The sequence below is a fragment of the Equus quagga genome, chromosome 11, assembly GCF_021613505.1.
Source record: "Equus quagga isolate Etosha38 chromosome 11, UCLA_HA_Equagga_1.0, whole genome shotgun sequence".
Classification (NCBI taxonomy): Eukaryota; Metazoa; Chordata; class Mammalia; order Perissodactyla; family Equidae; genus Equus; species Equus quagga.
In genome coordinates, this window is record NC_060277.1 from 90,049,601 (window position 1) to 90,076,854 (window position 27,254).

General features: G+C 36.8%; 1 protein-coding gene across 13 annotated transcripts in view; it reads left to right on the top strand.

Moving 5' to 3' along the window:
• The window catches only part of SPAG9 (sperm associated antigen 9), a 126,467-nt gene that overhangs the window by 36,096 nt on the left and 63,117 nt on the right, over nucleotides 1-27,254 (top strand). For 8 of the 13 annotated variants that reach the window (XM_046674592.1, XM_046674594.1, XM_046674593.1 and 5 more), the window contains exons 3-4: nucleotides 14,122-14,192; nucleotides 21,605-21,699. In XM_046674592.1, coding sequence (XP_046530548.1) covers nucleotides 14,122-14,192; nucleotides 21,605-21,699 — 166 coding nt within the window. Of the gene's footprint in view, nucleotides 1-3,230; nucleotides 3,253-14,121; nucleotides 14,193-21,604; nucleotides 21,700-22,359; nucleotides 22,564-27,254 lie in introns of those variants that run through there. The other 5 variants (XM_046674604.1, XM_046674601.1, XM_046674602.1 and 2 more) reach the window with 5 other exon arrangements.

Here is a 27,254-nt window from a genome sequence, read left to right on the forward strand (position 1 = left end):
GGCCCCATAGATAAATTTTTTAAAAACCAGGGGCTAGCCCCATGGCTCAGTGGTTAAGTTCGAGAACTCTGCTTCGGCAGCCTGGAGTTTTGCCAGTTCAAAGATCCTGGGCGCGGACCTAGTATAGCTCATCAGGCCATGCTGAAGTGGCGTCCCATGTAGCAGAGCCAGAAGGACCTACAACTAGAATATACAACTATGTCCTGGGGGCGGGGGGGGGGGGGGTTGGGAGAGGAAGAAAAGTAAGGATTGGCAACAGATGTTAACCCAGGTGCCAATCAAAAAAAAACAAAAACAAAAACACTTCTCCTGTTGATTGGTTGGACATTTTTTCTAGTATTTTTCACATTACAGTGAATATTTTTTCACACATATAGATTTCCCTCTCTTTGGATAATTTTCTTAGAATATATTTGGGGAAGTAGGTCAAGGAATATGAACATTTTAGTGATTCTTGGTATCTAATAGTGTTTGGTCATTTTTAATGTGAACAGAATTGGAGAAGTAAGATTTAGTATCATATTTCATTTTGTTTATCAAAACTTATGAATTTGAATCATTATTTACAACATAGTAGCATGCAGAGCTGATATAGAACCATTTATTATTTGATTCTCTCGGGAGACTTCTCTGGCCCTCAAATTCCTTGGGTTTATGATGGATGACTTTCCCCTTGAATTGTGGAGATGGCAGGAGATTTAGATGGCGATAATTTTAAGCACTTAAAGACTCTTCTCTGATTCTTCCCTTCATTTCTTTGAATGAAAATCCATTTTTTTAAGTTAAATGGAAAAATGATACTGACAACTGATAACATTTGTGGTAGAGCCATGTTCTCTGACCTTTCTGCCATTTCCATCCCCCATGTAACATTCATTTGCTTTTTAGATTTCTTATCAAGATTTTAGTCTAATAAAATATCTTCAAGCCTTTACCTTAAAACATTTATGGTTAGTGGAAAGAAAATATTCCTTATTTCTTGATCAAAAGAATTAGCACACCACTGTATGGCAAGTATGGGGAAGTAGTATAATCATTAACATATTTTTTATTTTAAAGGAATAAGTGGCTTAAAACAGACTTTAAATTTGGAAATTATTTACAAGCAAAGTCTCTCTGTTAATGATGTGGTTGAGAAATTGAGAATTTTCACAACACAGAAGAAAAACCGTTTTTAAGTAACTAGGTCTAGTTTCATACCAAAGTTAATAGTTGAAAGGGCCTAAATATTTTTGTTCACTATTTTCAAATCACTTAAAAAAAATTTCAGGTGGATAAAAAGTTTTTTTCATTCGCTTCATGGTACTTTGCAATTGGCAATGAATGTTAATATTCTGAAAATTTGAATAATATTGTAATAAGTCACTTTTTCCATTTTAATTTTATCTTGTCAGTAGATAATCCCTCTACATTATTTTCAGAATGATGAAAGTAGATAACTGATGATTTGTATTTTTCTTGAATGCACAGTTTTGTTTTTTTAGTGAGGAAGATTGACCCTGAGGTAAAATCTATTGCCAATTTTCCTCTGTTTTTTTTTTTCCTCCTCAAAGCCCCATTGCATAGTTGTATATCCTAGTTGTAGGTCATTCCAGTTCTTCTATGTGGGATGCCACCACAGTGTGACTTGATGAGCAGTGTGTAAGTCTGTGCGCAGGATTCAAACCAGCAAACCCTGGGCTGCTGAAGTGGAGTGCACAAACTTAACCACTCGGCCACGGGGCTCACCCCCTGAAAGCACATTTTTTAATAAGGCAGCTTTTGGAGTTTCAGATTTATATCTCCTGATTTTAGAAAAAGACAAAATGAAATTCATTATATAGAAAGTTACTTTTTTAGTCCATTTTACTCGAATCTAGTTCTTTGCAATATTAAGGATATCCATATACTTAATAAACTGTACTTAAGGGCTGTTTCTTTTATTTTTTTGAGGAAGATTAGCCCTGAGCTAACTGCTGCCAATCCTCCTCTTTTTGCTGAGGAAGACTGGCCCTGAACTCACATCCATGCCCATCTTCCTCTACTTTATACGTGGGATGCCTACCACAGCATGGCTTGCCAGGTGGTGCCATGTCCGCCCCCGGGGTCTGAACTGGGGAACCCTGGCCCACTGAAGTGGAACGTGCGCACTTAACCTCTGCATCATCAGGCCGGCCCCAAGGCTGTTTCTTTTTTACGGCCTCAATATGAGAGGGAAAAGCAGAAAATTAGGCACAAGATAATTTATGCAAACATTTTACTACTTCTGCTTCAGTAGATAATATACTGTGTGATCTTCAGATCTGTTTTATTATGTTTTATTTTTTATACTTAGACTCTTTCATTTCTGTAGTCTGATGTTGTCTGTTGAGAACCTTAAGGTTGTAGTTTATATTTAATATCTAGAACTAAAGGTTTCATGGAAAATTAATTTTGTAAGAGTTAAAGGATTTGTGGTGATTTAGTTTAGAGAACAGAATAAATGTGAATGATTTGATTACTCCTTCAAGCATATAAAGAGATGGATAAGGAAGATACCAAGTTGTTTTTCTGAGAAAATTAAAGAAAATGAATTTATTGGTTTTGGTTGATCATGAGGAAGTGTCTCTTGACCGTGAAGGTGGACATAGGAATATGTGCTAAGGGAAAGCATGGACTCTCCCTACGCAGAGACGTTAGTGGGAACATAGTGCATTTTCTGCTGTGATGGCTTGGGAGCATCTTCGAGGCAGTGACTAGGTCAGATCTCTAGAAGCCCCTACCACTGGGATTCTTTGTAGTTATCCTACTGTGTTTTAGGGATATGGTCATTGATTCATGGGAATCCTTAAGCATTTCACACTGTGTCACTGATTACTACCATTTATCTGTCTGAAAATCTTTTGAAGTTTTTTGACATAGTGAAGGACTTAGTTGGCAGAGGACGGGTTTTTATTACTGTATTGATGTGGTTGTCTGAGATTCGTTTGCTCCGAAGTCAGCATTTGATTCTTTCTTACCTGTTGAGATTCTTGATACTAAATTGTTCAAAGAAAAGCATCTGAAAGAATAATGTCAATCTTCTGAGGCCAAGCACCAGTCAGATTATCTGCCTTCCGTGAATAGTAAGAACTGATGATTCCTTTTGAGAAGGCAAATAATGAGTTGGATATGGCGTTCTAGCGGGTCTGTTTCTCTTTCTTCCCCCCATAGGCCTATCAGCAGTCTGATGGGGCAGAAGACAACAGAGATGGAAGGTGTTCCAAACTTGGCAAAGGCCATCAATCTAAGGAGGTAAGCTCTGATTTTGAGCAGGCAGAGCAGGTGGCTCTTCCTGCCTTAATCATATCCTCTTGCTCTTTGGAAAGATAGATAGAAAGAAAGAGCATTCAAAATGAGGCTGAACTATATCTCCATTAGCTATTATAAGGGCAAAATTTTGGATTAGTCTTTGATTCTTTTTTCTTGCCCCTGCCCCCCTTTTCCTTTTTAGATGCATTGATTTGTTTGATTTTTTTTCCTCCCCAGAATATTAGTAGTTAATAAGAAAATGGCAGATGAGTTATCTGTTGTTTCAGGATAGGAACGGTGAACAGAATCTTGTTTATTTCCAGTTAATCTCAGGTTGTGGCTAGTTTGCTGAGTAAAATGGTAAGCTTTTTGGATTTTTCCTGAGATCATTTTGAGGTTTGGGTTCACATGGGAACTGTTAAACAAGAAATGATCTTTCACTACACTTCAGCTCTAATGCAACAATATGGGCATAGGTTGTTGACTTTATGGTACTTGGGGCTTTGGGGGATGTATGTCTACCATCCTTGCCCAGTTGGGCCTTTCTTTGCCACTTTCCCCTTCCCTTCTTCTTCTCTTTTCTTTTCCCTTTTCTGATTACTTAGTGGCATTTAGGACTTTAAAGAGATGGCTCTTCCCAGCATTTGAAGGTACTTCTCAGTTAAACACTAAACCAGCTCATGTGACTTAGGCCTTGAGAAAACTGAGTCCGTTGACTATATTGTTGTCTTGAGTGTTGTTAAGTATCTTCAGAAAGAATGAGAGGTTCTGAATTTGTATTTATATGACCTTGGTGGTTAACTCATATACCTGGAAAGATAATACTAATATTTAGAATCACAGTACAGGTAAAGAAAACATGAAATACGGAAAGTCATAGACGGTTTCAGTCAAGGTACTTGCTGGAGGTGTTAGGTTGGAGAAATTAATCTCCAGAATAACCTTCAGAAAATCGTTCAGAATAACAAAGACATTACCTGTTTTTAAATCACCATGGAGTGACATACTTTTGATGATTTAGAATGCCTTTTAAGAAGATTTAATGCATGTTTATAAGCTAATATGAGTTAAAATAAACTTTAGTTGCTGTAGCAAACAAGCCACAAAAAACACATATAATGACTTAAATGTTATATGTTACTTCTTGTTTATGTGAAGTTTAAAATGGATGTTTTTGGTAGGTAGGTCACCGCTTTGATGACGTAGGCCCTCTCCATTTAGAGCTCCAAGTTCGTCATATTCACCTGCATTAAGTTGGAGGAAGGGGAAAGGGAATGGACAACTGATTGTCTGTGGAAGGTTTTTATTGGGCCAGGCCTAGGAGTGGCGCACAGAGCTTTTGCTTCTACCTCATTGCTATAACTCAGTCAGAAACTAAATACAGAGGCTGGCATATGTGGTCTAGCTATATGTCCAAGAGAAAAAGGAATTCTTTCGTTAATATCTGGCCGGTCTTTGCCTCAGCTTAACAGCCTTGGTAGATGGTACAAGATTTTGCTGAAGTGTTGAGGTATGGGAGTGCGTGTTCCTACAGCTTAGCAACCATCTGCCTATTCTTTCTACTGTGAATTATCTGAGGAAGAAAAGATGAGGGAATTTTAATGAAAATGAGTATTTATGATTTGTGCTCTCATATAATCTGATTTTTAAATAACTTCAGGGTTACTTTGGCTTAATGTCTGTTATCACTTTAAAACTCTTCACTGCATATTCATTCATATATTCAACAAGTATTTACTAGATGTTGAGATTTTCTTTTTGTTCTCCTATGATTTTACTTCCCACCTTTTCCTTTAAAAAATAGGTTACTATTAAATTAAGATGTAATTTTCTGATGCTTGTTTTAAGGATAGATTTTGAATGACCCTCCTACCCCCTCTTTAAAAAATATAATTCACTTACCATAAAATCCGCCATTTTATTTTATTTTATTATTTATTTTTTTTGAGGAAGATTAGCCCTGAGCTAACTGTTCCAATCCTCCTCTTTTTGCTGAGGAAGACTGGCCCCGAGCGCACATCTGTGCCCATCTTCCTCTACCTTACACGTGGAATGCCTACCACAGCATGGCTTGCCAAGCAGTGCCATGTCCGCACCTGGGATCTGAACCACTGAACCCTGGGCAGCCGAATTGGAACGTGCACGCTTAACCGCTGCACCACTGGGCCGGCCCCAAAGCCCACCATTTTAGAGTGTACAATTTAGTGGGTTTTAGTATATTCACAAGGTTGTGCAACTACTATGTCTGTCTAATTCCAGAACATTTTCATCACTCCAAAAAGAAACCCCATACCTGTTAGTACTCAGTCCTCGTTCTCTGCATCCCCTCAGCCCCTGACAACCACTAATCTATTTTCTGTCTCTATAGATCTGCCTATTCTGGACATTTCATATAAATGGAATAATACAACATATGATCCTTTGTAACTGGCTTCTTTCACTTAGCATAGGTTCATCCATGTTGTAGAACGTATCAGTACTTCATTCCTTTTTAGGGCTGAATAATATTCCCTCCTATGGATATACTACGTTTTGTGATTCCCCCACCCCCTTGTATTATTTTTACTTTTTGAGATTGGCACTTGAGCTAACGTCTGTTGCCAATCTTTTTTTTTTTCTTTTCCTTCTTCTTCTCCCCAAAGTCCCCCCAGTACATAGTTGTTTACTCTGGTTGCAGGTCCTTCTGGCTCTGCTGTGTGGGATGCTGCCTCAGCATGGCCTGATGAGTGGTGCCGTGTCTGTGTCCAGGATCCAAACAGGCAAAACTTTGGGCCACCAAAGCGGAGCGTGTGAACTTAACCCCTATGCCCTGGAGCCGGCCCTCCAACCCCTTTTAAGTAGCTGTATCCTGCTGGTGTCAGAACTTGAAATAACCTAACTTGGCTATCTGGAAGCCTGTATAGTTTTGCAGAGTTGAATAATAGTAAACAACCACTTTGGGAAGATATCCCTTGGGTTTCTCCTTGCCATCCTGACTTGTTTAGTTCTGAATTCATAAGTGGGGAAGTAGATAACTTAATGTTTGAACCATCTTTGTAATGCTTTGATTGTATACTAGTAATAGGTAATGTATTAGCGTTCTAGTTTTGCTTTGTAGAATTAGTTATCAATGATACATCTGGATATAACTATACAAAATAGCAAACCTTCTGTTTAATCTTAAATAGAGAAATAATCATTTAAGGGCCTCAAGTAAGTAGACTGAGGTGAATAGGCTATAATTTATTCTTTTATGGGAGTGGAGAGGAAGATGGAAGTGGATAATACTTAGGCTAGAGGAGCTGATTATCATTCCTATAGATATAAATCTAATTTATGTAGACATTTTAACCAAGAGATAATTTGTCCACTTTTATTTTAAAATTAGAGGTAGATAGAATGTTTTAGGAGCCATGACTGGTGAATTATGGGGTAACACCCAGGGTTGATTATTTAAAATAGCCCCTAAGATCACATGAACAAAAAATATGAAAAGTTTTAAGAAAGTGATTAATATAAAGATGTTGAAACTTCCTTTTTAGAAGGAACTTTGATTTTCTGATTCAGTGGTTAGGTTTTGCTAACAAAATACATGTTTTATGGGGTACAAATCTTTTCTTGCCCAAGGAAAATTTACAATGTGAATGCGGAATTGAATACATTATAAATTTTGGAGAGAGGTTTTTTGCCACCCAGATCTTATGAGTAAATGAAGTATATTATTCTAGGAAAAACCTCTGGACTTGACTGAATAGTAAAAGCCTATAGCTCTGTAATAAGGATAGAAAATATTCCTTAAATACACTTGTTTCAAATTTCATTTTCTGTATTGATGAGATACATTCTCAAGTTAATTAGTGAATTTTATCATCCCCTATTATACAATAAGGTAAGTTTTAAAATTATCTTCTCTAGAGGGGCTGGCCCAGTGGCACAGCAGTTAAGTTCGCATGTTCCACTTTGGCAGCCCAGGGTTTGCTGGTTCGGATCCCAGGTGTGGACCTATGCACTACTTGACAAGCCATGCAGTGGCAGACGTCCCACATAGAAAGTAGAGGAAGATGGGCACAGATGTTAGCTCAGGGCCAGTCTCCCTCAGCAAAAAGAGGAGGATTGGCAGCAGATGTTAACTCAGGGCTAATCTTCCTCAAAAAAAAAAAATTCTCTAGGGATGTAAAATAGTGAAAATGAATATGAAAAAAGAATAAATAAACTATACATTATTGTGTCTCACTTTTATAAAATAGTATATTGTCCTAGGAGATACCTTATACAAAGTTATATTAGTTGTTTGTTTTGTTAGTTTTCAGATTTTCAGTTTCCCCTTCCTTATTTCTGTCTCTTTCTGCTTTACCAGCCTATTGTAATTATATTTAAAACATTTGGCACTAAAAGGAAATATTTGGAGGCATATAGAATGGAAAATGGTCTAACTCTAGAGACTTTTCTGTTTTGGTTTTAGAGACAAATAGGTGGAAGAAGAGTTTATTTTAGTTTTGTCTTTTTGTGAATTATATCACTTAAGAATGTTTTTCAGTATTGTTAGGGTAGTTGATGTATTTGTGAAATTTGAAAAACCATTATTTATTTTCAAGTAATTGGAGATTTTACTTGGGTCTTAAAAAACGTAGTTATGGATGGGAGATAAAATCAGAATACAGTAATGATGCATCAGGCTAATAAAAATTATAGGCTGTAGTAAATTACAGTTCCATCAGTGTTGTCAATTTGTATTTTGAGATGAATATGTTCTACTTATAGTCTGGATTTTTTGCTGCCTGAAAAAATAAAATTAGTAGTGTTAAGTAGTGTAACAGGTAAAATATATTTATATAACAAACTGAGATAGAGCTTGGTTTAAGCACACTTGTCATTAATTTTGCTTCAAAAACATAGGGAAAAGGTGGAAATCTCTGTCAACATACAAGCCTGTAATATGCAACAATATTAATGAAATATCTTAAAATACCACTGTTTGTGGGTGAAGAAAATTAACTTTAGTGCTTAGAAGAGATCATGAGCATTTAAGGCTTGTATTTTATGACTGTATGTCTTAGGAAAATAACGGATAGGTATAAACTGTGGTACATCCATACCATGTAATATTATTCGTTGCTAAAAAGAAATAAGTGATCAAGACATGGAGGAACCTTAAATGCAAGTACTAAGTGAAAGAATCCAGTCTGAAAAAGTCTACGTATTGTCTGATTCCAACTATTTGGCATTCTGGAAAAGGTAAAACTATGGAGACAGTAAAAAGATGAGTGGTTGCCAGGTTAAGGGGGAGGGGAGGGGGATGACTAGGTGGAGCACAGAAGATTTTTAAGGCGGTGAAACTACTCTGTATGAAACTATAATGGTGGATGCATGTCATTATACGTTTGTCCGAATCTATAGAATATTCAACACCAAGAGTGAATCCTAATGTAAACTGTAGACTTGGGGTGATAATGGTGTGTCAGTGTAGGTTCGTTGATTATTAACAAATGTGCCACTCTGGTGCAGGATGTAGATAGTGGGGGAGGATGTGGGTGTGTGGGGGCAGGGGATATATGGGAACTCTGTACTTTTAGCTCAGTTTTGCTGTGAACCTAAAACTTCTCTAAAAAATAAAGCCTATTAAAAAAATAATAACAGACAGGGTAAGGGACAAGTCATGTGTAACCATATGTAGTTTGCATGTGCTAAGTGCCCTTTCTTGTGTGCTGTATGCTTGCTAAGAAATAATACAGATACAGATCATCTCTATGAGATTAGTAAATATATTTTGAAAGAGGTGGTTAGTGAATGGGTTGATTATCAAATGTTGTTTTTGAGGCAAAAGTAAGAATATGATGCCAAATGGAAATCAATTAAACAGAAAGTCTAATGGGTTGGAAAGCTTAAGGAGTTATAAATAGGGATAAGCCAGAATGCTTAAAGGGAACAAAGTGATTAATAGAACTTCAAGAAATTTTTGCAGATAAAGTTAAGCCAGTTAGAACAATGGTCATGTTCCTTTAGGTAAATATAGGAAATCTCTGGCAGTTAGTGATATATTGAGGCTTTATGTCTCCTTCTCCACAATCTTGCTATTAAGTGATACATTACAACAAAGCTACACAAACCAACAGTGATTAGCAAACTGCCATAGAATCAGTCAGGACCTGTTTCTATAGGTTATAAGCCAGCTCTCTGTCCAAGTCACATGATAAACCCCTTGTATAAAAGCTTGTCTCCAAGGTTAACTTAATGGCATTTAGTTCCTGTATGAGTCTCCTAGGGCTCCCATAACAGAATGCCACAGAGTAGGTGGCTTACATAACAGAAATTTATTTTCTCAGTTATGGAGGCTGGAAGTCCAAGATCAAGATGCTGACAGGTTTGGTTTCTTCTGAGATCTTTCTCCTTGGCCTGTAGGCAGTGGCCTTCTCTCTGGTTCTGATGTGACCTTTTCTCTGTGCATGTGTGGGGAAAAAGAGCCCTGGTGGCCCCCCTCCTTTTTTTTTTTTCCAGCTGAGGAAGATTCTCCCTGAGCTAGCATCTGTGCCAGTCTTCCTCTATTTTGTGTGTGGGTCACTGTGACACAGGGCTGCTGACGAGTGGTATAGGTCCATGCCTGGGGACTGAACCCAGGCTGCCAAAGCGGAGCACATTAACTTAACCACTAGACCACAGGGCTGGCCCCTCTCTTCCTCTTCTTATAAGGACACCAGTCCTGTTGGATTAGAACTCCACTCTTATGACCTCACTTAACCTTAATTACCTCCTTCAAGGCCCTGTCTGCAAATATTGTCACATTGGAGGTTAGGGCTTCATCATATGAATTTGGAGAGGACACAGTTGAGTCCATAACATTTGGGTCAGGAGACAAAAGTTCTCCAGAGGAGCAAAGAGCAGTGGGGCATGACACATCGGATCCTGAAAGATGTTGTAGACCGTTGTAAGTTGTTTTTTTTTTTTTTTAATGTGACAGGAAGCCACTGAAGGATTTTGAGCAGTCAGTCACTATCTGACTCTACCCAGGCTACTATTTTAAGAATACAGGGGAACAAAGGCTAGAGCAGAGACACTAGTCAGGAGATAGTTGTAGTAATCCAGACAAGAGATGATGTCTTACACCAAGGTGGGAGTGACGGAGTTGGTAAAAGTAGTCAGATTCTAGATTTATTTTGAAGGTAAAATGGACAGAATTTGCTTATAGATTGGATATGCACTGTGAGGGAAAGAGGAGAGCGAAAGGATAGGTGAAAGATTTTTGCCTGAGTAAGAAGATTATGGGAAAGAGCAGGTTTTGGGGAGACAGTCAGTTCAGTTTTGGCTTTGTAGGCATCTTAGTGGCATCATATTATACTGGGTTTTGCATTTTTTATTTTCAGATATAGCAGTATGTATTCAGTATCCTTCCATTCACTTCTAGGCACCATCCCATGCTAGTACATATAGATATACTGTGTTTCTTTTAACTGTACCTTTATTTGTTGTATTTGAAAAACACATGTGTGCCAGGTACTGTTCTATACCTTTTACGAATAAATATTAACTCACTTAATTCTAATATCAACTCTGATATACTACCATTATTCCTCAATTATAAATAAGGAAACTGAGGCCCAGAGAAGTTAATATACCCTAGATAACATAACTTGCATGTAGCAAAGCCACTGCATTGTAGTCCATTGTATGACTATCATAATTCACTTCACCTAATGACAAATTTAGGGGTGGTTCCAATTTGGGAGTTATTATAAGATATGTTGCATAGAACATCCATTTTCATGTCCTTGGGTATTGGTATATTTCTGTAGGGTAAATAAACTGAGTAATACTGGGTCAAAGGATCTACACATTGCTTATTTTAATAGATATCACCAACATGACCTTAAAAAGACTGATTCCAATTCATCCTTCTGTGATGCCCATGTTTTTTTCTTTGTTTTTGTAATTCTCCAGTCTGGTAACGTTTTTGCTTCTTACCTTCTAAATTTTAATGGCAGATCAGTATAACTTGTTTGTAATGGTTCTGAACAGTCTGTTTAAATCCCGTGCTAGATGTTGAACTCATAGCAGTTGTTGGAAAACATAAAGAATAATGAGTATTCAAGTCAAGGCAAGTGCCTACGTGTGTAGGTACACATTGTGTTCAGACTAGGGTGGGATGGGCTGCACACACAGGAAATTCGTCAGGTTGCTAACTCCTGCCCCAAGGTAACCATTATTCTGACTTTTAACACTTTAGTTTTAGATTAGTTCCGTATGTCTTTGAACTTTGTATTCTTTTACTTCTGCTTCTTTCCCTCAATATCTTGTTTGTGAGATTTGTCCATGGTGTTGTGTGTAGCAATAATTTGTTCATTCTCATTGTTATTTAGTATTACAGTACATAAATATTTATCCATCCTGCTGTTGATGGACATTTCGGTTGTTTCCAAATGCTGCTTTGAGCATTGTTTTAAATGCATTTTGGTGGACGCGTATACACACTTCCTAGCAATGAACTTGTTTTGTCATAAGGTTGGCAAATATTCAACTTTATTAAACCTTGCCAGTTTTCAAGTTGCATATACCCGTTTTTATATTCCTACCAGCAGTTTATGAGAGTTCCAGTCGCTCCACATTCCTACCAGCACTTGGTGTGTTGTCTTTTTAATTTTAGCTATTCTCACGGGTATGTTGTGGTATTACATTTTGGTTGTAACATGATGATTAATAAGTTGGGTATATATTTTACTTGGCAGTTTGATACCTTTGATTTGAAGTATCTGTGACTAGATTCCTTCCATAAGAAGAGAGTTTTTTGTTTGAAGTAAAAAGGAGTACTCTGCTTTTTTCCCCCAAGTGAAATTTTAAAGTAGATTCCGATATATAAAACAGATTAAAAGGAGTCTTTCTTGAGAAGCAGTATAGCATGATAGTTAAAACAGATTCTGGACCCAGACTCCTCCATTAGGAATCCTACTTTTGCCATTTACTACCTGTGTGACTTTGGGCAAGTTACTTAACCTTCATTTGCTTCAGTTTCTCATCACTAAAGTGAATGTAATCGTACTGTCATCATAAGGTTAATGCTGACACAAGTTAGTTTATATAAAGTATGCAGGACAGTACATGGTGCATAATAAGCACCATATAATGTTAGCTGTTGTTAGTAGTGATGGTGACGGTGATATAAATTTTATTTTATAAATTCATATCAAGTTAGCTGATGAGAATAATGAGGCTCTACTGTTGAGCACAAATTTGAAATTGAGGGTTATGGGTAGTAGTTGCGATTTTATTTTAGCTTCAGCCTCCAATTTTTTGTTTTGGTTGCATAATGCCAAGAAAATCCTGATTTACACAATTGAGAGCAATTAAAAATAGATAAGGTTCACCCAGTAGTCTCAGGATTGATTAAGCTTTTAGATCAGTTTCACAGAAAGTAGTATAAAATGTTTATTTTGAAATTGTTACTAAATATCTATAATTTGCTTGAATTTCCTGTTTTTAAATAAAAATCACAGAAGCAGCACTAAAAATTGTTATGGTTTCAATATCTATTGTGTTATCAAAACACATCTGCATTACAAGTTTGCCTGTTGTTACTTTCAGCCCCAGGATAAGATGAGCAGTACATGTGCTCAACCCTTGCCTAGCATGGTAAAGCGTGCTCCATGGGTACTGTAGTGTGTGTTTACAGTGGTACAAAGTTATTGAGCCAACATATAGACTAGATTAGAAACAAAAGTCAGAGCTACGGTTTTCCTAATTAGTGACATATTTTCAAGATATTCAAACAAAGATGGCAAGTAAAGCTATACAAACCAAAGATGAGTTTACTGGCATCACAAGTGATGTATTGTTTGGTGTCTGGTGTGTTAACAGTAGGCATATGAGAACGTGTGTGTGCTGTTATAGTTCATAGCAGTAGTTACTCCTCAGCCATCTGACACAGTCACAGGCTTTCGCTTACAAGCAGCCTTGCACATTTGCAGCTAGCTGACCCTTATATCAAGAGAACATTTCCAGCTAACCTCAGGCTTTCAAATAGACTTAAATGAGTATCTTGACAATCTCCTCCAGCACCAGCTTTCTGTGTCCCCACCACACTGTCTCCCCCTGCTTCTTAGCCAGTGTGGGCTCCTCTAGGCAGGCCAGTCTCCCCTCTACCTCACCACTAGTCTGGTTGTGTGTTCTCTTCTCTCTGCTAATAGTGCCTAGTATACTCTCACCACCATCTTGAGTACCGTAATTTCTTCATGGTCCTGCTTGAACTCCACCTTCTCTCAGAATCATTCCTCTCTAACATCGTTTTTTCCTATGAAATCCTGTCCTAACATTCTGTATCTCAGCATCTAAAGCCTTTTTTTTTTAATCTCATAAAGTTGTACTCTGTGAGCACTACTACAAATCGGTGCCACTCACAGACTCCATCAGCAGAGGGAGCTAAATAAAAGAAGATGAGTCCCTGAAATTAAGACCTGAAGCAGAAAAAGTACTTACAAACAGTGACATTTTCACATACTGCTCAGTAATGAAAAAGACCTTGAATAATGTTAGAAATCAATGATTTGGGCCCTAATCCTAGGTTAAAACTTCTATGAAGTAATTTGTAAAGTATTTTTGAAAGAGATCATTCTATATCGTATTAAAAGCCTGTTTAGGGGGATAACCTGATAAACATATGCATATTTTTAGGAGAAGCACTCTGATGTTTAGTTTTTTTCTTTTAATCCAGTTTGTTCCCCCCACTGAAAGTTTTATTAATTAAGGATGATGAAATGAAGTCACTAGCTTTGTAAAGAGTTTCATATGGAGCACTGAGTCCTAAAGCTGCTAAGGATTATGGATAATCCAGTCTAAGTTTTAAAGATGGAATTTTCAAGTAAATTTCTTATATTTTGTTTTGATTAAGTATATGTATCTTAATTTCAGTTAGCAGACTCGAAGAGAGAGAAGCAGAACTGAAGAAGGAATATAATGCATTACATCAAAGACACACTGAGGTGGGTTTCTGGGTTCTTACCATGCAAATATTGAAACAAAGACATTAACTTTAGAGATTATGTCTTAATTTTTCTTTGAAAATCAGCTAGTGTAATTCTTGGGGGATCATATCCAGAAAACATTAAATTTCATGTAGCATTTACCTAGTTACCAAATGTTGACTTTCATTGTTTTTTATCTAAAATTAACTTTTCATGTGTTGAATTAGTAGGCTGTAGAATAATGTAATTATTAAGGCAGTGCCAATAATTCTTTCTTTGGCTAGCTAAGTAAAAACTTCTGTGTGCATAATAAAAAGTATACATGATGCTAATATGACAGAATTGATTTAATTTATGTTGTTACCAGTTGGGAAATGATGGATTGGTAAATTATTAGTGAGAGTCTCTGCATTTATAATCCAGTATGAAGGATTTGCATTAAGTTTATAACAAGTAACATAAACACAAATTATAATGTGTTAAATCAAAATGACTCTAAAACAGGTTTTCTGCATGAAATTTCAGTATTTTAAATTAACAGCTTTAGCACATGATGTCCCCAAAGCAAATTAGAAAATGTGCTTGAAGGTTTTCTGTGACTCTCTTCTTTTTATGATTTCTCTGTCGGCCTTTCATATGTTGCCTGTGTTTCTATCTCCTTAATGTGAAAAGTGTTTTTGGGTATCATGGTCAATCTAGGGTTCACATACCTAAATAAATAGAATTTTCATAGACTCATGTACTATTTGTTACATGAAAAAAGTAATTTCTCTCTTTTTCCCTTTCTAGTCCAGTCTCTCCTATGGTACAGATGGTTCCAGTCTTCAGCTTCCATTTTTCTTTCACTAGTTTGTGTGATCTCTTACCCTGCCTCTGGTAGAGACCTCTATTAATTGCTTTTAAGGAAGATAAAACCCCACTGCACTCAGTTTCATTTGGTTTGGAATAATGTGCTTAACAGCATCTTGGGGAGGGGTTGGAATTTCTTCCTGACAAATGATTACTATGTTAGCTTATGTAGACGTACATGAAACATGAAGTGTCACAGAATTGATATTCAGTGGTAGAGGGAAAAGATTGGCCACAGTGGGCTGGAACCGTAGAGCTCTGGAAAGACACAGGAACTGCTTACGCAGCAGCCTTTTAAGTATGTAAAAAAATACCCACATTTTAATAAGATGGCATTTGGTGGATATTAAGACTGTTAAAAAACAATTGATTTTTAAAGACCTATTGTTGGTTCTTTTTACACAATTTATTTCAGGGCCTGAACAATGCCCTGTATTGGGAGTGCTTATCAGTGCTGATAATTTTAAATATGTTTGGGGGAATATATTTATGTGCCATAAATAATTGATAGTGATGAATAATGAATAATTATTTTGTTTTTCATTGAACTTCTAACCTTTGTGATAATTGAGTATTGTTAAAGTATGTATAAAATATATGCATTCTTGAAAAATCACTGTAGAATGCAATTTCTATTTTTCTCATATAATTATTTAATAAAAGTGAATATATGTTCCTAAAGAAAAAGCAAACTGATGTGTTAATTTCAAATGAAAAAATATGATTTTTCTATTTATTTCTGTTCCTTCAGAGAAGGACAGTGCAGAAAGAAAAAGCGATCTCATGAAAATCTTAAATACCATGTCAGAGAGTTGGACCTGTCCAGTAACCAAATCGATTTTGCATGTAGCACCACAGCTCTTTCCATGGGATCCGCTCCCTCAGTCATAAGCGGCTCCTATCCTCTGCCCTGATAAGATCCCTTTATTTTTTGCTCTGCCTCAAGGAAAGCTTATGTAACACAGATATAGCTGCTCTGAAATGTGGGTCTCTTCTACTCTAACCCACATTTTTCTGTGTTTATACATCTGTACTGGAAATGCCATTCAGTTAGCAATTATAAATAGATATCCAATGCTAAAGAACCAGGTGTCCTTTAAAGGTGAATTCTGGAAACCTTCAGGGAAAGGAAGTCTGAAGGATTTAACCTTAGTCTTTTCACTATTACTTCCAACTAAGGTAACCGTTTTTACAGGCATACAAAAAAGTTATTTAAATAGCACTGTTGGGGCCGGCCTCGTGGCGCAGCGGTTAAGTTTGCATGTTCTGCTTCTCGGCGGCCCGGGGTTCGCTGGTTCAGATCCCAGGTGCGGACATGGCACTGCTTGGCAAAAGCCATGCTGTGGTCAGTGTCCCAGGTGTAAAGCAGAGGAAGATGGGCATGGATGTTAGCTCGGGACCAGTCTTCCTCAGCAAAAACAGGAGGATTGGCAGTAGTTAGCTCAGGGCTAATCTTCCTCAAAAAAAAAAAAAGCACTGTCATTAAACACATTGCTTGCTGCTTAAGGGAAATCTGCTATGGCTCTTTTTGTAATGTGAATAACTGTTTTCTAATCAAATCTAAAATTTTGTCCATGTTACTGAATTTGCTTAAAAGAAGACATGCCTTGAAGAGGGCAGTGGAGGAAATAAAAACATCAAGTTAATTGTAAGGCACTTGGGCCAGATGGGTACATACTCTTATATTAATCACCAAAAACTTGACCCCTGGGTGTTACATCAGGGAGTGTTTAAATGTATTCTCACTTCATCCTCTGACCAAACTCTTATCATCCATCCCCATTTTACAGATTGAAATTATGAATTGACTTGTCCTAAATTCCATGCTAGTGTGTGACTAAATTTGAACCTAGGTCTGTCTGATTCTCTTGCCTAAATTTTCAGTAACTTTTAGGTTATGGAACACATGGATGTTAAATGCACTAGAAATTTTCCTGTGCCTCTTTGCTTTATGACATCTCAACAACTTTAAGACTAGCGGCTTGGCAGATATAGCTGGATGGTTCTTGGGCTGCATATGGAAAGATTCAAGGCCAACATGATGAAAGGGATCCATGCCACTTGTCTCCAAAGCCTCACTGTTGGCTTTGCTTTTCAGTTTGAGCCAGAGCTGCCAGTCAGCCTTGCTGTGAAGATTTCTTTAGGCGGAAGAGGAGTTGGCATTTTCCAGACAGTGTGCTTGGGATCCTTCTTCATGGTTCCAGCTCTTTGCTGAATTGGCTCCTGAATATGTGTGAATTAACATGCATACCTGAGAAAATTGAGAATTGTTGTTCTGAGATCAGCAGGGATGGGACTGGCGGACCTGATAGTGGATTATCTAAAGCATGCCCTGTTTTACACTCTTCTGTCCAGCAGCACTGATCCAGCCGTCCCACTCACTTTTTGTGAAAACCAGAGCTACATTGTGAAGACCTGTAATTAAAATTTAAATTTTTATATGCAGTTTATTTTTTCTACTTTTTTGTGCTTTTATAGAGTATAGTGCATATTTTATTTCAGACGTCAGGAAATGCTTTAGGGTGTGGGATTTTCTTGTGGGTGTGAGGAAGAAAGGACAATGAGCTTATTGCCTGCCTAGAAAATTGACTAAAAGGGCAGATACAGCATGAGTCCTATACTGCTGAACTGCTCAGATGATGAAGTCAGGGGGACCTGAGTTCTGGCCCCAAAGCCAACCAGCTAATGGCACGTAGAAGACAGTTGATCATTAACTAACTGGTCAAATTGGGCAAGCTATTTTAACCTCCTTAAGCTGGAGTTTATCTATAAAATCGTAATATTATTGTAAGGATTAAATGAAACAATGACTGTAAATGCACTGGCTGACTTGTATTTGGTGCTCAATAAATGTTAGCTGCCATTTTGTTGTTACTCTTCTCTCCTATTAAGTGCTAGTTTAGTTGGCTTGGAACCAATTTCCTCACAGTCATGCATTGCTTAACGACCGGGATACATTCAAGAAATGCATCATTAGGCAATTTTGTCATTGTGTGAACATCATAGAGTGCACTTACACAAACCTGGATGGTATGGCCTACTACATACCTAGGCTATATGGAATAGCCTACTTCCTGCTCCTAGGCAACAAACGTGTATAGCATCTTACTGTGCTGAATACTGTAGGCAGTTGTAACACAATGGCATAAAAGTATTTGTGTATCTAAACATATCTAAACATAGGAAAGGCAGAGTAAAAATGCAGTATAAAAGATAAAAAATGGTCCACCTGTATAGGGCACTTACCAGGAATGGAGCTTGTAGGACTGGAAGTTGCTCTGGGTAAGTCAGTGAGTGAGTGGTGAGTGAATGTGAAGCCTAGGATGTTACTGGACACTACTGTGGAGTTTATGAACACTGGATACTTAGGCTACACTAAATTTATAAAAAAATATTTTTCTTCAATAATAAATTAACCTTAGCCTACTGTAACTTTTTTACTTTATAAACTTTTAAATTATTTTTAAACTTTTTGACTCTTTTGTAATCACGCTTAGCTTAAAACACAAGCACATTGTACAGCTGTACAAAATATTTTCTTTCTTTAAATCCTTATTCTATAAGCTTTTTTCATATTAGATTTGTTTTTTCTTTTTAAACTTCTTTGTTAAAAACTAAGACACAGGGGTCGGCCCTGTGGCCGAGTGGTTAAGTTCCTGCGCTCCGCTTCAGTGGTCCAGGCTTTCTCCAGTTTGGATCCTGGGCGCAGACATGGCACCACTCATCAGGCCATGCTGAGGCGGCGTCCCACATAGCACAGCCAGAGGCACTCACAACTAGAATCCACAACTATGTACTGGGGAGAAGAATAAAAAAAAGAAGAAGAAGGTTGGCAACTGTTGTCAGCTTAGGCGCCAATCTTTTTTAAAAAAAAAAAACAAACCTCAGGCACACACATTAGCCTAAGCCTACACAGGGTCAGGATCATCAATATCACTGTCTTCCACCTCCACATCTTGTCCCACTGGAAGGTCTTCAAGGACAAATAATATGCATGGAGCTGTCATCTCCTATGATAATACTGCCTTCTTCTGGAATACCTCCTGAAGGACCTGCCTGAGGCTCTTCTTGGGGAGGTGTCACTCTCAGAACTATGTCCATGAGGTTTGTTTCTATGATCAAAAACGTCATAGATTTACTTGTAAGCAGGTAATGCACCATGAACATTCCTCTTTATTAATGAAAACCTACAATGTTACAACATCACTACGCGGTAGGAATTTTTCAGCTACATTATAATCTTATGGGACCACCATCATATGTGCTGTCCATGTTGACCAAAATATCTTTATGTGGCGCATGACTGTATCTAGACCATTTTGGAATGTCAGAATGCTATATCTGCAGTTACTTGGGATCAGTCATTTGAAGAAGTTTGACAATTTTTTTCTAAATTAAAACAATTTTAATTATTTAAGACAAGAATCAATCTATAGAATGGATTATTTTGGGGTAGAAATGATTCTGCCTTTGCATTTATTTAGAGTTCTTTTTATTTTTCTATATTGAATAAATAGATTACTATAAAAGCAATTCAAGGAAGGTTTCTATTTTCTTCATCTGAATGCTTAAAGAAACTTAGATTCTTCCAGTTGAACTAATCAATTTCATATGATTATCCAGTGTATAAGAATTCAACTTAGGTTTTCTAAAACTTTTTGAAAATTTAAATTCATACCATCTGTTTGGCCCAAACATCACTTTGTTCTATAAGTCTCTCTCTCTCTCTCTCTTTTTTTTTTTTGATGAGGAAGATTGGCCCTGAGCTAACATCTGTTGCCAATCCTCCTCTTTTTGCTTAAAGAAGATTGTTGCAAAGCTAACATCTGTGCCAGTCTTCCTCTGTTTTGTGTGTGGGACACTGCCACAGCATGGCTTGATGAGTGGTATGTAGGTCCACGCCCAGGATCCAAACCAGTGAACCCCGAACCGCCAAAGTGGGGTGCACCAACTTAACCACTACAGCACCAGGCTGGTCCCTATTAGTCTCATTTTAATTTTTTCCTTAAAGTTCTTCCTGATACAAGAAGAAAACAGCTCACTATTTATGGTTTGCAGACACAACAAAAATTGTATTTCTGCAAAACTGTTCTTTAATAGGCGATAAAGGGAAAATCTGTAATTTTAAAATAAAAAGTATATAAATTTAAAAGTTTTAAAAATGGTTTCACATGCCATATCCATGTGATTCTGTTTTCATTTTTCTGTGTCTGATACATTTCTTGTTTGGATTAGTCTTAATTGGGGAGCAGTTTGATTCTTTGATAATGTTTGAGTTGATAAAATTACTCATCTTATTCATGCATCAGAGTTCAGCTTTTTGTTTATTTGAAGTAAATACCACTTTCAAATTGATTTACATTTCTTAATTTTTGTACATTCATGCATGTTGTAAAATTTTCATAGAAGCATACTTTAAAAAAAGAAATTTAAAAAATTTGTTTAAAATTTTGTTTCTTTCAATAGTTATCCTTCCAATATGCTACAATGCATATTTTAGGTTATATTGAGATTGAAACCTGTCTTCATAAATTATAGAAACTTCTAAAGCTATTCTATGCTACAGTTTTAAGAATTCAAGGAATAGTCCCAAGAAAGACTTCAACCTTTCTTGCCTACTCTTAATATTTACATTACTTTAAATTGCTAACATACCTTTTCTTATTTTTTAAAATTCACTTTTTTCTTATTCATATCATGTTAGTATCTAGTAAAGGCTTTTTAATTTTATGATTGAACTTTGTTGTATTTTACATTTTTTAATGCCAGATTTAGGCTTCTTAAAAGTGGAAGTGTGGATTATCAGGAATCAAATAGGACTGTAGAATTTCTTGGCAATTTATATACTTGATATTCTTGAAGTTTTCACTTCCATATCCAGCGTGTCTATTATATGATGCCCTATCCAAGACTCAAAATCAAAGTGCTCTGACTTTTCACTTGTTTTAATTTGCTATCGTTATTATAAATGATTGTATTAAGTAATGAGACCAGTAAATTTGCAGTCAAACAAAAGAGAAAGTATTTTAGCATTCTTTCAACTAAATCTGTAGACATAAGAAATAAACATCTTGATATTTAATTTAAATTAAATTTCTTAATTAAATTGAAAGTGATCTTTACTCTGTGAATCCTTTGTAAAATGGAAAAGATCACCACATAAGGGTTTGATTTCTTCTCAAGTTTTATGTTAATTTATTTGTTGTTTCCCATTTTAGTGAATGGATTTCTCAGATGCCCTGTTATTTTTAACTAGTAGCCTCTTATCACCTCTTCCCCAATGTCTGTATTTCGTTTGTATTATTTATGTCAAAATTATATCATTTAATAGCATCACATATTGTAAAAAACAGTTTTTTGCCATGCTGAGCAACATGTTGGCTACTTTTATGAACAACAGCATCCTTAAATGTATATTCCTTTGCCATTAAAAAAATTTCATTCTTAATATTCTTTTATATGCAACTGTAGGTAGTCTGATAAAAAATTTATACAAAAATGTTACCTTTGTTAAAACACTGTGTTTTTATTCCAGGTATTAGTCTTAAAGTTTTGTGTATTTTTTTCTTTCTTCAAAATAGATGATCCATAATTATATGGAACACTTAGAAAGAACAAAACTTCATCAGCTCTCAGGGAGCGATCAACTAGAGTCCACAGCTCACAGTAGAATTAGGTAAGCTTTGTTACACGTTTTGCCTTGAGACAAAGTGAAATAATCTGTCTGTTTCTGTTTCTCTCTGTTCTTTAATCCTGGAACAATAGATAGGCTGATTCAAAAAGCTCTCTACTGTGGTTGGAATGCTATAGGAGAGAACAGCATAGAAAAATACAAACAGCCTTCACTATTGAAGAGGTAAATTGTGAGCCATGCCATAGAAGCAGCATATTTTGATTGTTTTCCAATACTTAATGGAGGTTACACTAGGTTTAAATTTTTCTGATTCGTGGGAATGCTGAATATTTTTCATTTCTCCTGTATAAGTGGTTTAAAGTCCTTTTTGTTACAGAGAAGCATGTTTGAAAGGGTTAGCTAGACTTCTGTTTGATGTAGGAGTGTGAATAAATTATGTAGATCTCCAAGCATTGTAGCCAATGAGCTAAGCCAAGACTCTTAGTGGAGAGGAAAATAGTTAATAGGCTGGCTGTCGCTCTGGATTGCTGCATAAATGCTGGGAGCAGCAGCCCTATGGTTATGAGGTGGGGAGAACGGGATGACGTCATCGCTCCGGAGCTGCTGCAGGATGGAGTGGAAAGCTGCTGCTGATGGCATTGTTTTTGTGGCAGCAGCTGAATGACAGATCCTCACTACAAAGATACCCGTTTGGCCCTCGTATAGGCCTCCTGGTTCGGGTGTTTCACCATGCCAGCACAGCGCCATGAGTCCTGGATGCATGCTGCTGTTTGTGTTTGGCTTTGTTGGCGGGGCGGTGGTCATTAATTCTGCTATCTTAGTCTCTCTCTCTGTTTTGCTGCTTGTGCACTTTTCTATTTCTACCGGTGTGCCAGCTCTGACGCAGAACCTACCAAGGATACTCAGGTACTCTAGTCTCTCTTAGAAGCCCCTGTTTAGTTGGCTTTTCTCAAATTTTTAGCTTCACGGGTCTGCTTTATAACCATTTCTGTTGCAGATTGAAACAATGGAAAATGGCCTGAAGCTAGGATTTCTATTCTTATTTATAGCAATTTATAGGCCATCACTTAGAGACACTGCTTTGTATTCGGAAACCACCGACTTAAGAAAAGGATTTTCATCTTGTACTTATACACAAGTACAAGGTCAGTGTGGTCTTGTTTTAAGCAGAGTGTTCCAGGAGTAAAGGGAGAGCAAGAGTAGAGCACGGGTCCAAGTGTTACAGCCTCTGCTGTCAGCATCTGAACATTTAGGGACAGATATCTTTATGCTGGGACCTGCAGTCGTTTAGACATAGGCCGTAGGTGTTTATTTTCTTCCAATTATCCTTTGACTGAGGGAAGTTCATGCATCATTTTTGCAATTTTTGATAGTAGCTCATGGGAATTGACAATTTAAATATTTTTCTCCTAAAACAAAATATATTTTAAAGGGAAAGGATTTAAACCGTTAGGGCAAGGAATGTATATTTTCTCCATTATTTACACATCAAAGTTGTGAAAGCTTTACAAGGCCCATTCACTATTGTTTGGTCAGATGTTGCCCTTTCTTTGGAGACTTGGGTGACAAATACCCATGCCTGCTCGCGGGGGTAGTCATTAATCTCCATGGCTTTTCTGCTGTTCGCTCTCCTTGCACCCTGTACGAACCAACTTCTACATTAGAGGATTAAGGTTTTGGATTCTTTTGTTTTCTAACTCGTCAAACTAAAACTATCTGACTTGTTCAGATTTCTGCTTTGTGCATGGTTTAAATGAAAGTTCATAGTGTATAGCTTTTATTATTTAAGTGTTTACTTAAAATACTCAACTCCTAATTGTGGATTTAGATAAATTAAGATGAATTAAAGTAGTAAATTCACTCAATGTGTTCTTTTTTATTCATAGATCAGTTCATGTCCAATATTTGTTTAAGGCCCCGAAATTAAATTGCATCTATGGTCTAAAACTAGATATTTGGTCATTTATTTTCTTTCCTGATTTGATAAAAACTGAGAGAAATCTCCTTACTTGTGTATATTTTAGTACATAAAACATGTCTAAATGTATATATAGGCTTTTAGGAGATTAAAAATACGTTAACTCAAGATTATGTAGAATGTTAAACTAAGACTGGTTTTAAAGGGCTGTCAGGTTTCGGTTTGTTGGAGAAAGCAGTGCCGGGCTGTGCTATGCAGCGCTGTGTGGGGGAAGAGGCTTTGGAGGTGGACTGCCTGGGAACACATGCTCTGCACGTGTGAGCTGGAGGACCTTTGGCAAGTTGCTTAATCTCTCTGTGCCTGAGTTTCCTCCTCTGAGTTTCTTACCCCACTGGGTGGTCTTAAAAATCAAGCGAGATGATTATTTTGTATTTAATCAGTTGCAAGATATATAGTAATTTAAACAAGTAAATAATTTTCATAGTTACCTTTATGTACCTTATTTTTAGCAGAGCTTTTTGAGCTCCAGCTATTTTATTGATAAAACAACTTATGATTAATTTCAAAAAGTTCCTTGACACAGAAGTTGCTGTTGATCTGACTGAGTAAAGATATCAGAGTGTTCAATATTAAGATTAAATTGTCAAGAAGTAAGTAGTTCCTTGGAGTCAAACAGGTCTTTGATTCTTGTCTCTGCCAATTACTAGCGCCTAAAGTCTGAGCATCACTTTTCCTAATCTGAGACCTGGGAAAACAATCCCTGTTTCCTTTCGAGGATTAAATGAGATATGCAAATAAGTTATCCATCTCAGTGCTTGCCAGATGGTGAGTGGTGGACAAATGTAACCCTTTTTACTGCCCTTTATATATATAATAGATTGTATTAATGATTATTTATTTTAAATGTGAATATAGCAAAAAACTGTTTCAAAACACTTTTGTGAAATTCTTTATACATGTAAGGCAACCTTTAAATAACCAACTGAAAATGGATATATGAAACTAAGACAGTTTTTAAAATAATATGACAAGGATTCTGATAGTTGATGATACTTTGTTTCTAGACAGTAAAGCGTATTGAAACAACTGAGGTTTAAATTCCCACTTAATGTTTTTCTACATGTACACCCTTCTTTTGTTTCTTCTGTGAGTTTTACTGAAACATTTAATAAATATTGTCCCAGCCATGCACACCAACACAGTAAAGGACTAATGTTTACCTTTTAGGGTTTCTTTTTGAAAGTAGGATTCTAATTGATTTCCATAATTACTTCTCCCTCCCCCAACTCTTATGTAACTTAGTAAAATAAGGAGAGAAGTGATGTATGTAGTAATATTATTTTTCCAGAGTTGGGACAATGTAACCCAGAGCGTAGTTGACCCTCTTGACAGACAGCTATCAGTCTCTGAAGAAAAGTTCCCTCCTGTAGAGCAGTTTCTGAATGATTCATAGAGCGATACAAAGTGGTGTGAATTCTACTTCTATTTTGGAGTGTAGATTTAGTTCACAGGTATAGGAAAGTAAGACTTGGATCCGCGGCAGACTCCTTCCCCCGAATAGTTTTACACTTTTTCAGTATTTGATCTGTGTGAAAATGAATGTGTTGTTATTCATATAGGAAGATAATTCTAGTGACTGACCTGTATTTTGATTTCTCTTAGCAGTGTGATGGATTTGCATGAAGTCTGTATTATCTGCCTGGTTCTCTTTGCATTTTGGGTTAGAGAGCTTTCCACTGAACTCTATCTGATTAAATTCCCAGTCACTTTTTTGCTTGAGTCATTAAGATATGTTAAAAAATAAATAAGTCATCTAGTAGCTCATAGACCCTTAGATTTTCACTTCCCAAAATATGTTCCCCCAAAACTGCGGGGTAAACATCTGTTAACAACTTTATTTTGTCAAGTATGGACATTAAAATAAAGTAACTTTCTAATCATTGTCAGCATCAGTTGGTGAAAGGGCATTTTAAAATCAGAGAAGCAGAAAAGATGTAGAAAAGGGTTAGTCATTCTCCAGAAAGAACAGGTTCTATGGTATGTGGATATGTGGAAATACATATGTGTACAATATGTACTATGTTATCCAATAAGGGTATAAAAAGTGATGCCTCTTTTGGCCGCGGACTTATGGAAACTTTATTGCTGAACCAGCATTTGGGAATAACTGGTATAAACAGAATAGTTGACTAGTTACTTTAATTTTTGTCATTTGGTTCTGGCAGCTTGTAGTCACAAACTTAGATTTGGTATTAAAATCTAGGCTTTTATTGTGCTGCCTACCTGCATTTGATTTTTCCTCCCAAATCAAATAGGAAAAGTACCCCAAGTGTGAAGAAGTGTTGAATAATTTACTCTCGCTGATAGAGAAAGTCCTGTGTTATTTCCTTGTGCATACAACTTTAATAAACTGCAGTCCCTCAACTCTTTTGCTTCACCTCACCTTTAAGAAGGTATTCTGACAGTTTTACGAATCCTTTCTGATTGTTGTTAGGAAAGACAGAGCATACCCTTTGTGTTAAATGAGGACACATTTCAAAAGTGGCTTAAGTTTCTTGGTATAAAAATGAGTTTACAGAACAAAAGACTTATTTAGCAGAACTGAATATTTTCCCACTTTTATTTATAACTTCAGTGTTTCTATTCTAACTTACATTCTTACCAGTAGAGATACGAGTTCCAGGAGCCCCCAAACCTTCAGTGTCTCGTTTCTCACCAGTTTCCCCATTTTGAGTTAATGACCCAGGATGACCTGTTAGTAGGCTTGTTCCACCCTCTAAAAGCCCTTTGATTTGGAATCTTCTATTCGTCAACAAGGGATGTCTTTCTTGTTGAAATTCTTTTATTATTAAAATTGTAACTCGAATTCATTGAAATTTCCCACAAAGCATTGGAAACTCTACAGTCTTTCATAGAATTTTTTGGCCTCCTTGTTTGGAAAAACTGACAATCGTTTTCTCATATGTACTGTGATTGAAACGAACTCATGTATATGGGTTCTATAGAAAAAATACAACTTTTCCTGCTTTTTGAGCAATTTTTAACATTTAATCAGTAGCCCTGATTTAGATCATATGATTTTCCTTTAGGCAGAAAAGGCGTACCTTGAAGAGGCTTGGGTAAACACCTAGGGATTAGTGTGAGGATTTGGGAAGTCTAGAAACAGGGATTGGGGTCACTTCCAGAGGAGGAGGTTGCAAGTTCCCCTAGGGCTAACCTAACCATGAGTGAAAACTTAGCAGCTCTTCTCATTGTGAAAGCCGATCAGAAACTGCTTCCTGGGCAAGGAACTCATCAGTAACTTACAAGATGTCCTAAACCATTACTTACTACTTTTTTCTTTTTTACTTTTTTTTTCGATGAGGATGATTTGCCCTGAGCTAACCTCTGTTGCCAATCTTCCTCTTTTTGCTTGAGGAAGATTGTTACTGAGCTAACATCTGTGGCTGTCTTCCTCTGTTTTGTATGTGGGATGCCACCACAGCGTGGCTTGATGAGCAGTGTGTAGGTCCCCGCCCAGGATCCAAATCTACGAACCCTGGGCTGCTGAATCAGAGTGCATGAACTTAACCACTACATGACTGGGCTGGCCCCTCTTACTACATTTTTTAGTTGATTTCTTGAGGCTAATTTAAACTTCTGAGACTCTGTCCTTTCTCTTTGGTAAGTCTCTTGTTCA